The 16,704-nt window shown below is 51.1% G+C and overlaps 1 protein-coding gene across 1 annotated transcript; it reads right to left on the bottom strand.

Annotated features, from left to right (window-relative positions):
• Positions 1-11,986: 11,986 nt before the first annotated feature.
• On the bottom strand, positions 11,987-16,356 carry FEZF2 (FEZ family zinc finger 2; the record flags this gene model as incomplete). The annotated part of the gene is made up of 6 exons (XM_081246206.1): positions 16,217-16,356; positions 15,203-15,311; positions 13,939-14,840; positions 13,450-13,584; positions 13,115-13,247; positions 11,987-12,246 (listed from the first exon to the last, which is right to left on the bottom strand). Exons 2-6 carry the CDS (start codon positions 15,207-15,209, stop codon positions 11,987-11,989), a joined length of 1,437 nt encoding a protein of 478 aa, XP_081102332.1. The 5' UTR covers positions 15,210-15,311; positions 16,217-16,356.
• Positions 16,357-16,704: the final 348 nt, after the last annotated feature.

The following is a 16,704-nucleotide window of genomic DNA, read 5'->3' as shown; positions in this document are numbered from 1 at the left end:
TGAGTAGAGGTTTGGGTAAAATTATACTGATTTACTTTTGGAAAGGGACACAAGATAGATATTGATAAATGCCTTGGCTCTTGCGTCCACCAGGTTTATAGGATCTGTGTCCATCAATAAACAAAGCTCAAACTTCTAGGCTCAGACTCCCACAAAGGAAAGCCAGCCTTCTCGCAATGCACTGCTTGACCTCAGCCAGTATCTTCCTAAAGTCTGTCTTGAGAAGTCCTCTTTTTCAGTAGACTACACTTAAGTTGTCCCTAAATCATGGAAGTACTGGAAAGAAAGAATCAGATTATATCCTGAGAGCTCATTCTTCTTTAGTTTTTTGGTGGGGGAGTATTTTATTTTTCCCCCCAAGATTTATTGATATATAATTGATATATAACGCTGTGTCAGTTTAAGATGTACAACTTTAAAAAAAATCTATTTATTTATCTATTTATTTATTTTTGGCTGCGTTGGGTCTTTGTTCCTCCGCGCGGGCTTTCTCTAGTTGCAGCGAGCGGGGGCTTCTCATTGCGGTGGCTTCTCTTGCTGCGGAGCACGGGCTCTAGGCTCACAGGCTTTAGCAGTTGTGGCTCGCGGGCTCTAGAGGGCAGGCTCAGTAGTTGTGGCGCACGGGCTTAGTTGCTCCATGGCATGTGGGATCTTCCCAGACCAGGGCTCGAACCCGTGTCCCCTGCATTGGCAGGCGGATTCTTAACCACTGTGCCACCAGGGAAGCCCTGTACGACATGTTGACTTGATACATGTATATTGTGAAAGGACTGCCACGATAGCGTTAGCTAACACCTCCATCACATCACATAATTACCATTTCTTTTTTGTGGTGAGAACATTTAAGATTTACTCTCTCAGCAACTTTCAAGTATAAAATACAGTACTGTTAAGTACACACACGGTGGTATTAGATCCCCAAAGCTTATTAAACTTCTAACTGGAAGTTTGTACCCTTGGATCAACATCTGTCCATTTCCCTCCCTGAGAGCTCTTTCTAAGCAGAACCGCCCTAAATCTCATCATGGTACTGCTGTAGCTGTAACTTTTCTCGTCCCTGAGTTGCTTGCTCAGCCGCAGCCCCACCTCTGGAGACATTTTTATTCTGTATATAAATGCGAGGTGTGGGACTTCCCTGGTGGCGCAGTGGTTAAGAATCCACCTGCCAATGCAGGGGACATGGGTTCAAGCCCTGGTCCAGGAATATCCCACAGGCCACGGAGCAACTAAGCCCGTGCACCACAACTACTGAGCCTGCGCTCTAGAGCCCGCGAGCCACAACTACTGGGCCTGTGCGCCAAGCCCGTGCTCCGCAACAAGAGAAGGCACCACAATGAGAAGTCCATGCAACGCAACAAAGAGTAGCCCCCGCTCGCTGCAACTAGAGAAAGCTCGCGAGCCGCAACGAAGACCCAACACAGCCAAAAATTAAAATAAATAAATAAATGATGTGAGGTGTGGATAGGGTTATAGAGTTTTCTTCCTCCAAACGCTTTTCATGTTGCAAAGTAGGCCATATCTACTTGAAAGATTCTCACAACCAGAAGAAGGGATTTAGGCAGACTATAAAAATGATGGGCAGGAAAAACCAGTCTTGAACTTCAGATGTTCTGTTTCTAAGGATTACAAGGACAAGGTGGGCCATGGGTGAGAAGATTACTGTACTAGTCAGTATCTTTGGCTGTAAAGTACAGAGAAGAACTCTGGTCAATTTATGTGGAAAATTCATTCATTGGAATGCTATAGGGGAGCTAACGGTACAAAGGGAAGGTTATAATCACAGGTTCAGAAGGGCAGGAATTAGGGCAACACAGGATATGTAATGGGCTGATCCACAGTCTCCGGGGAATGAACGAGTTCCAGTTATTTATAGTCTCATCCCTCTGCTCAAGGGTTGCATTCCAAAGAAAGCATCTGTGTGATTTAGCTTATACTCCCTGCCTGTCCCTTGGCTGGTGGACATGTCATGGGGGGGGCCTTCTTCACAACTCCAGTGATCTGTGTTCAGTGGGGAAGCACAGCTCCCTCAAAGCAAAATCAGAAGGCTGATAACCAGGAGGGAAGGTAGACAATGGTCAGGTGAAAACAAACAACAGAACCATGCTTATGCTTATGAATTGTTCACTAGTGGCAGTCATTGTCATGAAGACATCCTACAAACCTCATCATTCCATGAGCTATGTAACAGTTCACTACTGTTACTCTCCTCTCCTGACACTACAGCTAGGTCTCTGACTTCTGTGCCTTCAGGAAGTGGGAGAAAAAGAGTGGTATCCTGGAAAGCTCTCACCCAAAAGTCTGTTAAGAGTCTCAAGTTCCTAAGACAAGCAACCACCTCCTTTGGAAAAATATGGCCTACCCAATATAACTGTTAAACAGTCACATTTAAGTCAAGGATGTGTCGCTTCGGTGATTCCATCTGGAGACTTGGCTGGGAAACGCATGCTTTAAAAACATGGCAGCAGTATCTCTTTCTATAAATTTTTTTACTTTGATCAATTACCGTGCCATTCAGTGGGAAAATGGTTATGTGGGTCAATGGCCTACAGCACCCACTGCCCAGGGGTGCTTTTTCTTTTCCGTAGCATACCCTGAAAAACCCTTTTTCTGAGTCCCAAGCAGATTTGAGCTGGACCAACCAGTGGGTAATTAGGAGCTGTGGGGGAGGAGAAGCTTTGTGATTAAGTCCAAGTGGATTAATTCCAGGGCCCGACTTGAGCTGTGCTGATGCTTCTCTTAGTTCTTGGGTGCATGAGGGACTTGAATTTTACCTAGACTGGTACCGACCACTTATTTCAAGTACCCTTCTCCCACATAGGTCCTATCAGGTACTCTGATTTCCTTCCTGGCGTTTACCATAATCTGAATTTCTTTCCTGTTTCTTGGCTTGCTTATCACCTGTGTCCCACCGCTAGGATGTATAGCTCCACAAAGCCAAAGTCTGTCTTGTTCACAGCTGTAGCTCCACCACAATGCCTGGCGCATAACAGGCCTTCAATAAATATTCGTTTTATGGCTGAATTGCTACAAGATGAGAGTGGCAATGGCTGCCCAGAAGACTGAGTGGCGTAACCTCCCTGCCCATGGGGAGGAGTGGAAGCTGATATCCAGCTCTTAATTTTAGTGCGCCTACTATGTGCCAAGCATTTGGGCACACGGCATCGAACAAAGCAGACAATCCATGCCCTTATCCTGCTTATAGCACTTTATTTGCTAAAGAACCCTGCACCAAGGATCTCGAAATTTGAAGGGTAATAACTGTGGTAGTAGTTATTAGTAGTCAGAGTAAACAGCTATAACTTATTGCTCATTAACTATGTGCCAGGCACTTACACATATTACCTCATTTAAGTCCTTCTAACAACCCTTCAACGTTAACGAATTTAAAGATGTGTCAGCTGGGTGTCAATGTAAGTGGAGCACCCACGGTCACACAGCTGGTGAGTGTTATTAGAAGCAGCTGGTCTATGGGACGCCATGGGACGCCAAAGTCTATGATATTTCATCTACATTCCCTGCTTTACTCAGAAATAGGCAGGCTTCAACAGCCAGGCAGATGCTGACAGGGTGCTAACGTACCAACCTCTGCCCTAAGACAGCTCTAGCTCCAGCAGACCACTCCACTGGACAACGTGGGAAATTTAGGATGCCGACCAGTCCCTCGCTCTTAACGTGCCTCGCCTTCCGGTGATAATAATCACAATCATTTTACCTGAACACCTGCAACGGATCAGGTGTCTGACTAGCCGCACTGCTTTGAATCATAACAACCCAGAGCGGCCCATGTTATTATGGTGCCCACTTTGCAGAGGAGAAATCTGAGGTTTAGAGAAGGCAAGACTGCACCCCAGACTCTCACAGCTGCTCAGAAGCAGAGCTAAGTTTCAAAGTCACACTTCGTGATATTAATCCCAGCCATACTCAACCGCATCTGGTTGCATCAACTCACCGTCTTTTCTTTCACGTCTGGACTTTCAGGTAGGCTGCTTGAGATAGCTCTGCCTCCGTTCCTTCCGTTGCTAACACCTCCTGCTCTTTGAAGACTCAATGCAGGCATAACTTCCTCTAGAGAGGCACCTCAGACTTCCCTTTCTTCTGCCCAGTGTCCGTCAGGAGTGACAGGGCGAGAGCAGGGAGACTCCGTATTAGAACAAAGAGCTATTAAGTCCACCCGTGCCTCAGGCTTCAATCACACCAGAGACCGATGCGGTCTTTCGGGCCGCCTTCAATTCTTCTCCCTCTCCACCTCTGATACTTTCAGTACGGGGAGGTCTTCCCTAACGTTGTAACATGCGTACACCAGACCCCAGAGGAACGCTCGACCCACCGGCGAACGCCACGGGAAAGGCTTCTGCAACGGCCTAAGGCCAGGGCAGAACCTTTATTGCCCCGTTTGGGTCAGGTGGCCAGTCCTGAGCCAGTCACTGTGGCCCAGAAGATGCTGTGCTCTGATTGGCCAGGCCTGGGTCACATGCCCTCCATGGAGGGATGGACTAGCCCCACCTTAACCTTATGGACGGAGCGTGGGGAAGGGGCGGCGTCTCCAAAGGAAACGTTGGATGTTGTTACCAGAAGGGAGAACGATAATCAGCAGGCAAGAATAACAGATATCGGGCTTCCCTGGAGGCGCAGTGGTTGAGAGTCCGCCTGCCGACGCAGGGGACACGGTTTCATGCCCCGGTCCGGGAGAATCCCACATGCCGCGGAGCGGCTGAGCCTGTGAGCCATGGCCGCTGAGCCTGCGCGTCCGGAGCCTGTGCTCCGCAACAGGAGAGGCCACAGCAGTGAGAGGCCCGCCTACCGCAAAAATAAATAAATGAAAAATAACAGATGTCCACCACACACCCCACCCCAGACTGGATTGAATGCCCAATTTCATGTTCATAACCAAGTATCATATGGGGATTTTTGTTGTATGTGATTTTTCTCCCCTACTCTATTATATAAACTCCAGGGCAGAGGCTATGCTCAGAATTCTCTTCCTTGTAACTCCTGCACCCAGCATAGCGTCTAACACATTAGAGGTGTTCACATCGTATTTCTTGAATGATCAAGTGTATTAATTAGTTTATGAAGAGCTGATAATGTTGTTTCATCTTTTACAGGCAGCATCGTCGTGAGGCAGAAAGAACACAGACGCTAAATCAGTGTTTCTTAAAGTGTAGTTGGGAACCAACTGCTTCCGGTTAAAATGCAGATTCCTTGGCTACAGAGCAGATCTGTTGACCCAGCCTCTCAGTTAACGGGATTCAGGTGCATTTTTAGCAAAAATGTTATGTAATTCTTGTGCACTCTCCTGTTAGAACCATGACCCATAGTCAGCATCATCTAAGTATGAGTCCCCACTCCATCGCCTTCCAGCTGTGTGAACTAAAGGAAGTCATACCCTTTCAGCAACTTGGTTTGCCCCTCTTTAAAATGGGGCTAAGAAAACCTACCTAATAAATATGTAATGAGGAGTCAATAAGATAACACAGGTAAAGTTTCTTTATAAAGTGCGGTATTCAAGTTTTACTGCTTGAGTTTTTCTAATAATCATCGCTAACTTCTGTTATACATCTTATGTACGTGCCAGGTGCTATTCTAAATTCTAATTATATGTGTTAACCCATTTAAGCTTCACAACAGCCTTGTGAGATATTGTTTTTTTTCTTTTTGAGGTATAATTGACGCACAACATTATATTAGTTTCAGGTGTGATTGGAACTAGTCCTAGTTTGCAGGTGCAGAAACAGAGACAAGGTAGTTTCCCCTGATAAGTACCTGAGCTAGGATTTGAACCCAGCTGTTCTGGTGCCAGACTCCTAACCCCTCATTTGACTTTCTCCTTATAAATAACGTTATCCTTCCCAAGGCAATTCAGCGCCACCCACTTCGGGGGGCAAAATGAGGACACTGAAACTTGGAGAAAAAAGAGCTCCAAAAATGACCCAGGACTGAAAATCATTAAAGAAAGGAGAGAAACTGCAAAGACTGTGTGTCAGGTCAAGTGGCCTTGGCAGGATACCTTGATAAAAACCGAATTATATCAGACTCTGATTGATCTACAATAGAAAAGTCTTGTTTTCTCCCCTATTTCCTGAAATCCACCTTTCTAGATTGTATAACACCTCTGTGCTTTGAAAACCAGAACGAGTCTTTAGATGACTGTTTTTATTTTGATATGGTATACTTTTTCTTACCCATTCTTTACTTTTAGGCACCAAGACATTTTTTTCCATGAAGCATGAGCAAAGCCTTGAAGTGCAAGCCAAGCCCTCAGAAATGTGATAGCTGTTACCAAGGATTTGAGAGTAAGAGTACAAAACCTAGAATCAAGATTTCAATGCTGCACTCTAGTATCTGAGATGGCACCAGTCCCACGTCAAAGATGGAATAAATAAGGCGTTAAGGAACCACAGAATTTGTTCTGGGTTCCTTAGCTGGTGGAGTACGTTGAAGCCCCATCACACCTTTAGATTCTCTTTACCTGGCTTTACTGGACACTGAGTGTAAGAGAACCCCAAACACTTCTGCTGCTAGGATGCCTGGATGTTTATGTTTAATTAAGAGGTAGTGTGTCTCAAAGAGACAAATACATTGACCTACTTAGTTCAAAAAAAGAAAGTGTTAAAATGAGCTGGACTCTTAAAGCCAGATGAACTATAAGAAATAATTCAAATAACTTAATAATTTAAATAATTCATCACCTGGTCCACAAAGCTGTGTATGATGATCCTGCCACCTCTGTGCTCTGTGCAGAATTAGGAAGGCAGTCACCTGGGGGTGAGGATTTTGAATGGTCACTAGGAGGGAGAGTAGAAGAACTGGATGTGAATTAGTGACATATGGTAACCCTGGCTATGATTCTAGAAGAGAAAGGAAGAGTTTGAAGAATGCCAGGAGTTAATGACCAGATTACCAGAACCTTTAGGGAATCCTCAAAGGCTAGCCTGATACATTTTTCACTCACGAAAGTAACATCCAGAGGGTAGGCAGTGGGCACCAAGAGCTTCAGATCAGCACCTCCAAAGGCGTGGGGCCGGTGGCTGGAGTTTGCCATCTTTCTGCCTATTTCCTAGCTCTTGGCTGGCTGAGTTCTGTCTCTTTCTGTCCGGTGTCCACCAAGGGGCCTGGCTGTGGCTCCCTTTTCCTGGGCTATGTACTTTCAACCAGTTTTGAGCAGCCCCATTTCAGATTGGCCTTTTTATGTTTGATATAAAGAATAGTTGTTGGCCAATTTCATCTTTTCATCGCTGTTCTCTAGGCCTGAATCCAAGCAGTTTGTCAGATGCTCATTAACTCCCCCTTTGGCTCTTTCTAGTGTGTCTCCTAAGCTCATTGCGCCAAGAACTAACGCTTTCTTTTACACGATTCTCTTTCTCTGCTCCATCAGGGAGACAAATTACTTTCCAAAAGGGATCGCCAGGGATGGTTTAATGAGAATTTCTTTGGGGCTAGGCATGGAACGCAATGTAGTTAACATTCGGTGGACTTAATTGGACTTTTCTTTTCTGCCTCTTTTTTAAAAAATCTGAAGCTATCCTGTTAATCTCTCATTTGTAATCAATTGTGTTGACTAAACAAAAGTCTAGGTCGTCTTTTCTTCCTGTCTCAGACAATCCTTTGTTGCCTCTAAATGCCTCATTCTTGAGTGATCCTGGTCGCGTAGATGGGCCCGATTGTTGACAGTTCATTATTGCGCTTTTGTCCATTTAATCTTTCTTGCTGTGTTTTGCATGTGCATGCCTTAATGAGCTCCGTTGGCAATTAACATGTTTCTAGGAGCAAACTGGTTGCTCAGACGTTTGAGAGGGAAGTGCAGGGAAAAGGGCAACGCAGCTGCCTTGAGGTTGTTTATTTCCCAGCATTTTCTCAAGACTCCTGTCCTCTCTTTGGCAGCACCCCCCAACTAACCCTCACTGTTATTCGGGCCCTCCCCTCCCCCCAGCTCATTCACCACCTGCACACCTGGATGCCTTGTTGCTGTGATTCTTGGGCCTGGCTCAGGCGGCTCCCTATCCTCTTAGGAGCCAAACAGCAAAATGGGGACCTTACAGGCACACTTCTGCAGCCGAGGCAAGAGTGAGCCCAGTGCCCCACAAAATGCGTCTGGATGCTGGCAACTTCTCTGTGTCGCTCTGAGCAGAGAGGAACCTCTTACCCGCCTAAGGCAATAGGACTGTACAATCTGTTATGTACAAGGCTGTGGCTTTGGAAGAAGGAGGGTTTTTTTTTTTTTTTTTTGAGTCTTGCTGGCAAGATTGCTGAAGTGTGAGCAGTCATGGACAGAACAAACATCTTGTAGGGGAAAAGATAATTGGAGTCTTTTTGTGTCTGTGACAGGATTCCCCTCCCCCGCAATTTGATTTTTAAAAATATTTTTAAAGGGAGGCCTCTTCAATTTAATCAAGGTTAGAATATTAATATGCGGCTGATGACTACCTTGTTTAAGTCATTTGTTAATAATGGAAACTACAAGTCATACAAACAGTTTAATATTAAGAGGGGGAAAAAATCAGAAAACAGAGCCTTTCACCCATCAATTCCGATGCATGGGGAATAACTAAGAAGGATCCCAGTTAGGATGGTTACTTACAACGGCTTAGCATTGGTGTCAGAACCTGCACTGGCTGTGAAAGGTGTTTAGTCATTCGGACAGAAGATTCCTTTTCTCTTCGCACTACTTTTCAGGTGAAGGAATCCTTTCTTGAATCCCACAGCTGAAGGAAGCAGACATCTTAACCCGAGGACGAGGGACTTCAAACCTGGGGAAAGCAGAGCTAAGCCCTGTAGATAGGGAAGGGCTCTGTTTATCTACAATTACCACCAGATGTGAAATAACACCTTCTCAGGTGAGAGCGATTGACAGGCGCTGGTGTGAAGGTTGAGGAACAATCGGTTAGGAGGAAACAAGCTCAAGGAGGTTTGGAGTATTCCAGTAACTCTGCCCAGGTTCAGCTCAGAGCCCCGGGTCCTTACCTCTCCCCGACGGCAGAGAGAAATGAGCAGTCCAAGAGGGAAATGCCTCCTCCCCCACGCTTTAGTTTTATTTCATTTGCTGTCGTTTGCAAGCATGGGATCTTCAACCATCTTCAGAACTGTCACCTGGAAATAAATTTCTCCGGTTTATGAGATGGGCAACCCTTTTAGTCTTTCTCCTGTGAAAACATTAGAAGTTCCTCAGAGAAGGTTATCTTACTTGATGGTTAGAAAGTTATTTCCCTGCATGGGAGTATCCCATCTATTTTTTATTTATCTTTTCTTCTTAAAGAGAAAGAGGAGTAGTGAATCACAATTCCCATATGCAAGCCAACTTTTTAACGCAGTTGTCTAAGAATTCCCCCAAGAGGATGCTTTTGCACTAAATTTTGTTGTGTCTGCCCCTTGCCCAAAGTTCTGGAACTGTTTAGGAAGAAGGTGGGCTTGCCCTGGCCATTGTCTGGCCTCCAAGAAACGCATCTGCCAAGGATCCTTTCAGAGATGCAAGAAGTAAAGGATTTTTGGTTGAGACAACTGTCGGAGGGCACCCAACAGCTCCCAGAAATGGGGGAGGGGTGTGTGTCTATGAGGCGGGGCTAATAAAACCTAGTAAGATAACTAGGAAAGGAGCGGACTCTTCGAACCAGCCCGCGAGCCCCCTGGGGATAGATGTCTGGGAAGAGCAAGGCGCTATTTCCATATCTTTAGCCGCCAAGTCCTCCTCGCCCATTGTGGGGTTTCCTGGGGTTTGTGGCATCCACCGAGATTTCGGAGTTAAATCTGCATATCCCTCTGGGTCCCAATCTCCCCTCAGCGAAATGCAGCCAGAACGAGCTAACATTTAAATTCCTCCTCGCTTCCTCGCCCCCCCCCTCCCCTGGCTGCGTCTTCCCAGACTTGGGAGGGGGAGAGGAATACAAAAAAAACGAGGACGCTCTCCTTTCAGGAAATGGAATTCTAATGTACACGTTCCTATTTCTGAATCGGAGGTACTAAAAATACCCCCGCGACAGCCTGAGGAAGCTGTCGCTGTCCTCTGTGCAAACAAAATCGACAATTCTCCTTCCCCGCGCAATGGGTGTGCGAACTGGGCTGGGGGTGGGGACCAACCTTTGGCTGTGACCTGGACAGGACGTCCACCCAGCAGCCGCCATGTCTTTTCCCGAGTCCCAGTCGGGATATTCCTCCTCCACCGACGAGGACCGAAGGCAGTTTGGGTTTTCTAAAAGCCTAGACTTCGAACCCTGACCCTACCTAGTCCTGTGACCCGAGGCATGTCATTTAGCTTTTATCTTGGCCTCAATTTCTCCGTCCTTCCACAAGGTGGGAATAACCATCCCCAGTTTGCGGGTTGTGAATATTCCAAAGAATGTGCTTTGAGTGTCTGGCGTGGAACAAGCGCTCGGGAAATGCGAGCTTCTTTGATGATGGGAGCCCCTTGCGCAAGCAGCACTGAGCGCCTACTGTATACCGGGCGTTGGGATAAACCTCACTCGAGTCACTTTCAGAGTTACTTGGGGGTTTCCCTTTGCATTAACCATCTCTCCCAATAGCCTCCACCTGCAGTGGAAATCCGCGTGGGATCAGCGCCCAGACGCCGCCGCCCTAGCCCTTGCAATGGCGAGGCTGCGTGGAAGCGCACTCCCCGGCCCCGCGCCACACTTCCTCCCGGCGCTGGGGAACATTGTTCCAGAAAACGTGGGCTGAATCGCGGCGCGAATATTAGGGGTGGGGGAGCGGGAGAAGGCCCGGCGCGCCGAGCCAGTAATCCGAGCTCTTGATTATCCAGATTCGGATCAAACGGGGCGGCGGCGACCGGCCCCCTCCTGGGAATGATTAGATGATTAATGTAATGCTGTTTGAAGGGTCTCTGTTTTCTCTCTTAATTTGGGTCATTACTTAGAAAGCAAGCGTGAGACCATTTCATCAGCGTGCTCGGCGGCGGAGATGGCTATTCAGGAAATGGGCTAACTGCGCCGTAATCAAGACGCCGGGGGCTGCGGCGGCGGCGAGCTGCGGGAGCCCGGGTGCGCCCTCCCGCGGCAGGGCGCACGCCCCCGGAGGCCGGCCCCAGACCACGACGCGGGCCGGAGAGCCCCAGAGGTCCGGACAGGCTGGGACACTTGGCCGCCAGGAACGACTGGGTGGAGGAGTGGCTCCCCTTAGGTCACCCAGAGAAGGGGATGTGCCCAGAAGCGCCCCGGCGGAGCAGCGCCCTGGCCCTTTACCCCGGTGCGGTGCGGCGCGGCTCTTTGCTCCAGGACACGCACCCAAAACCTGCTCCCCGACACCCAGCCACTTTTAACCCCTTCTTTTTGCAATTTTCTCACCCAAATAAGGCAACACCCAGAATCCCTCGGTCGGAACAGTTACCAAATAAAAACTTGGTACAACGTAGGGGCCGGTGAAGGCCTTTGAGCCTTGGTTCCTGGGGCATATGAACACGCTAGCGCCGCACGAGCAACGGTTTGGCCTTGCCCTGGTCCCAGTGCCCCAGAGGAAGTCGCATTTGGGCCGGGAAACGCTATAAACGCCTATTTCCTTTTCCTTCTTTGGGGTGTGTGAGCTGACTCGCGGCGAGGGCGGGGGGTGGGGGAAGAAAAGACGCGCTAATGATTCTGTTTATTGAGTTATATATGTATATATTCCGTGTTCGTGTGTACAGGAGGATTTACATGGCTGTATAAAGATGGCTGGGGGCGCCGCGCTCTTCCGGGACGTTCACGTGACAGCCTGGTGTTAAAACCCGCCGCCCGAAGAGAAGCCGAGGCCTGGAATTAAATACGTTTCGGCGCACTGGGTTTAAATGTTTCCCGAATATACAAAGGTGGGAGCCAGGCGTTTGCTGCCAGTCATCGAGGAAACGTTTAGCTTTCCAAAAATATGCTGGTTTCGATAAATAGATTTTAGCCTTTCTGCTATAGCTTTTTTTTTTCTCCTTTCTTTTAATTTTAGAAATAAGTTTATACGTGTGATCTGTTTGGGGGTTGGAATAGGGCCGGAAGGGAGGGCGAGGCAGTAGCTCTCAGCTCTGCACTGTCCGAGTCAGGTCCTTTGTGCAGGGGGTGGTGGGACCCCCGCTGTCGTGGAGTTTGCGCACGTGTTTCTTTAAGTCAAAGTTTCTGCAAAACCCTTTGCCGCAAGTGGCGCACGTGAAAGGCTTCTTGTCGTTGTGGGTGTGCATGTGGAAGGTCAGGTTGTAGACCTGGTGGAAGGCCTTGTTGCAGATGGTGCATTTGTACTGCTTCTCGCCGCTGTGGGTCAGCTTGTGGTTCTTGTAGTTCCCTACAGGAGACCAAAAACAAAAAGGGGGTGGGAATGAAGTGGGACGGGGAGGGGCCGGGTGTCCCGGGGTTGGCTCAGGTGCCCGCGCAAAGAAGGCGACGCTTGGCTAGGCAGGCGCGACCTCTCCGAGTGAAGAAGTTGTCAAACTTCGTACGCGTCAAGCCCGGGGCTCTCACTACCGGATGGAGGGCCGAGTCCCGCGTAGCCGACCCTCGTCCCAGCCCCGCCGGGGCCTGAGGCCCACACAGCGTCCCTCCCGCTGTGCTCCGCCGGCCCGGAAACTTTGGCGCTGCCCAGAGACGCATGGGGTCCTTCTCCCGGCCGCTGCCTCGCTCGAAGAAATTCGCATGAACCCGGGCTTCGTCCCTTGTTATTATTTTTCTTCTCATTTTAAAAGTTACTCCCTCTGGTCCGCTAACTACCACTTGGATATCCGAAAGTGCCTTGGAAAATCCAAGCGGAGTGTCCTGGAGACAGCAGCGGCTTCCCCCAGCCTAAACCTTTCCCAGGAGGTGGTTACGCCTCGATTTTTTTTTTTTTTTTTCATTTCAGAAGAGAGTCCCGGCTACAAAGGGACGCTTGCTCTATAGCGCAATACCTTGTATTTCTCCCATTTCCTTTCCCTCCTTCCTTCCCACCTCCCAAATTCGGAGTCTCCCCGTGAAACCAGACTGAGTCCAGCGAGGTCTACTAACCCGGCCCGGAGAGCTTCCACCTAAACCCTGCACAACCCGATTCCAAAGAAATGCTGCGCCGGAGCCTGCGGCTCTCGCGCTCCCTCTCTCCGGATCCTTCTTTGCCTTCCCGCTAGCGGTGACCCGCCGAGTCCCAAGGGGAGGTGAGGAGAGGGCCTTGCCCCGCACGTTACCTTTTTGGTGAAAGCCTTTGCCGCAAAATTCACAGACGAAGGGCTTGTAGCCCGCGTGGATGCGAATGTGTGTGTTGAGCGTGGAGCTGCGGTTGAAGGCTTTGCCGCACTGGTTGCATTTATGCGGCTTTTCCTGCGGAGAGGGGCGTGCGCACCGTGAGGCTGAGGCCCCGGCCGGGAGAAGCCACCTCGGGTGCTCCTGGAAGGGGCACCTTGAAGGGACAGGGGCCCCTGGTGGGGGTTATTAGGGGGTCCCTTGGTCATCCTCTCCCCAACGCCGTCGCTCAGTCTCCGCGTGTTGGGTACGGGTCGGGTCGGACCCGGGGGCCACGTACCTGGGTGTGGATAATTTTGTGTCTGCAGAGCGTGCTGGCCTGGCGGAAGCCTTTGCCGCAGACTTTGCACACGAACGGTCTGGCTCCGGTGTGGACCGGCATGTGGCGGGTGAGGTTATAGTGAGCGTTAAATACCTACGGAAGCACACAAGGGGGCCTTGTGGCGTGTCTGTCGTGAGAGTCCAGAGTCAGCCTGGGGAGGGCACAACCTACCTCCCCCAACCAAAAACCCCCTTCGGAAACCAGAGCCCTTTTCATTTTGTAAAGAGCTTCCCAACCCACTGACTGCTCGTGCCAGTCCCATGTGGCCGCTGACAAAGGCATCCCCATTTTACAGAATAGGAAACTGAGGCCCAACTGTGCCCCCAATTCGAGTAGACAGCTACTGGGGCGCTCCCAGATTCGAGAAAGGGGCCGTCCAGGCTGCCCCCCCCGGGAAGCAGCCGCCACTGCTCACCCCTCCCGGCCCCCGCGGACCCCGGGCCTCACCTTGCCGCACACCTCGCAGGTGAAGTTTTTGGGCTTGCCGTCCGCAGAGCCCCCAGGCAGCTTGCTGTGGCCCTTGACGCCGCCTCGCTCGGCGGTCAGGGCTGAGTTCTCCTTCAGCACCTGCTCCAGCGGCGCGGGCAAGCGCTCCTTATGGGCATAGGGGGCCGGATGAGGGAACTTGTCTGCGGCCAGGCCGGCCAACTTGGCGTTCTCCAGCAAAAAGAGCTTGGGGTGCGCAGCCAGGGCAGCGGGGGCCTGTGCGTTGAGGAGGCCGGACGGGAAGAGGTGGCCGCCCAGGAGCTCAGACGGCGGGTACGCGGCAGAGTCCAGGTAGTTGAAGTAGTAGAGCGAGCCGCTGGCCGGAAGCCCCACTGCCTGGTTGATGACCTGCGGCTTGATGACCCTGCCCGCGGGTAGCGCAGACGGCGCCAGGCCCAGCTCGGCCTTGCAGCACACGCCACAGTTGGTTTTGCACAAGCCGCTGGCGCCGCACACCGGGGCCCCCCCGCCGCCGCCGCCGCCGCCGCCTCCTCCTCCTCCGCCGCCGCCGCCCGCCCGGAGGCTGCTTTTCCAGAGCTCAGAGTAACTGAGCAGCGTCTTGGACGGCACCTCGTATCCTAGGGGCTGGAGGGGGATCATACAGGGCAGCGGTGAGCAGAGGTTGAGCAATTTCTTGCCCTGGCCGCCGTCCGCCTCCAGTGCCCCGGGTCGGGGCTCAAAGGGCGCACGGGGCTCCGACGTCTTAGCCATGATGCGCTCGATGGAGAAGGCCAGCGTCTTGGAAGTGGCCGGCGATGCTCCAGCGCGCGGGCAGGCCGGGGGCACCATGGTCTCCAGGGAAGCCGAGCTTGCCATGACTCGCGGAGCTGAGCCGTACCGGACTGGGCCAGGGCGCAGCCTCTCTCCACTAGGTCTGCATTCCAGAAAAGGCAGGGAGGGAAACCGCAATTTAATAAGCACCTTGTAGGGTCCAGGTCACCCATTTGCATTCAAATGAACAGGGGCAGAACAAAGTGCACCCAAGGGTACCAAATTACCGCCCATTAACCCGGCGAGCAAAGGAACCCACCAGCCCCTGCCCTGGGACTTTGAAAGGGGGAGAAAGGGGGAGGGTTTACAGAGGAAAAAGAGAGAGGGAGAAAAAGAAAGAAAGAAAAGAGCCTCAAATTAACCCCCCGAGCCGCTCCCTGGACCCCGGCCTCCGCCACGCGTGCTGGGAGCTGGAGAGCGAAGGGGCAAAGTTAAAGAGCACGAGGAGAGCCACCTCGCATTTACCTCTTTCCCCCACCGCCAAGGAGATGCGTTCCGAGCCATGCAGCCTGTCTCCTCTGTCACATTTTGATGGCAAACATCTTCCCCTCCGCGTGAGATCACTGTCTTTTACATTCAGCTGACATCACATGAAGTCACTTGAAGTGGAATGACATGGGCGGCGGCGCGGCTCCTGTAGCGGCCCCTGTGTTCCACCGCGCCTGCCGGCCGCCGCCGCCACCGCCCCTCAAACTTTAAAAGGAGGCAACTGGCGCCCGCGCTCCCCTCGGGAAAGTGCGAGCGGTTCGCGAATCGGCAAGGAGGGAAGAGACGGGAGGGGGAGGGGGAGGAATCGTGATGGTTTTGCCGGTGGAAAAAAAAGGGGGGGAGCCCAAACCCAGGCAGAGTTCCGTGCGTGATTCACAACTTTGGGGGCCTACAGGTTTGGGGGACGCGGAAAGGGCAGGGGGTCCCGGACGCGCCGCCCCAAAGGGCCCCCGGGTGTCCGTCTAGTCGCCGAAGTATCCCTTAGCCCTCTGCAGCCGAGCTGGGCATCGTGCTAATAAACTGCCATTTACCCACGGAGCCGGCGCCAGCCGCGAACACGCGCAAATGATAATTACCTCATTAGGATGTGGCGCATGGACGCGGGCGCCGCGTGTGGAGGGGGGAACTTGTTAATGGGGAAATATTAATTTATGCAAAAACAACGAGCTCGCCTTGGCTGGCGTCGGAGGTCGGGAAACAGCTCCTGCCGCCTAAGGACAACCCCGTAGCATCCGGAAGAGCAAGGCCGCGCGCTCAGATCCCGGGGGCTTCGGCGCCTGGCGGGTGCGCCTCCCCCTCTCTGGCCGGCTCTCCGCCTGCGGCTGCGGGAGACTGCACCGCGAGCTGGAGGGTCGTTTGAGATCTTAATCGATCAGAATCGCTGATCTGTGATCGGATTTCTGAGGCCAAGCCCGGCTCCGCTGCTGGTTTAGGGCTGCGGGCGAGGATTCGGAGGGCAGCTCTCCCCGCTGATAGGTACTTACTGTTTGTATAGTTGAGAAGGTCCAATCTCCACCTGTTTAAGGAGCAGATTGAAACAGCAGAACCTCCCCTGGATCCTATTAAAACGTTTTTCCTCCTAAGGCCATTCAGTCGAACCAATTTTCCGAAGTGATTCATAGAGCTGAATTCTGCCAAGGCGGCTCTTTCACTTTTAGCCACTAAAGCACCGCGTGGAACCGGGTTTTGTGTTTTTCTAAAATAAAGAGAAGGATTATCAGAGGGGAGAGGGAGGAGGGCTGAAGGGGGGCGGGCAGAGACTTAGTGTGGCCAGAGGTACACGCAGAGGGAAGAAAAGGCCCTTTTCTAGACAGGCCCCAAGTAAGTTCGGAGGAATTCAGCGTTTTGTGCCTCGCGCACAAAAGCAGCGCGCTCCGCGCTCGGTTTGGAGGGGCTGAATTCATCTGTTTGCAGACCATTCCACCTGCGTATCACAACAAACTGCTCAAAGACGCTCCAGCACTTTCA

Source organism: Mesoplodon bidens, assembly GCF_964165515.1.
Source record: "Mesoplodon bidens genome assembly, chromosome: 10".
NCBI classification, from domain to species: Eukaryota; Metazoa; Chordata; class Mammalia; order Artiodactyla; family Ziphiidae; genus Mesoplodon; species Mesoplodon bidens.
Note: the sequence above shows the minus strand (reverse complement) of the source record. Positions and strands in the feature narration are given on the sequence as shown.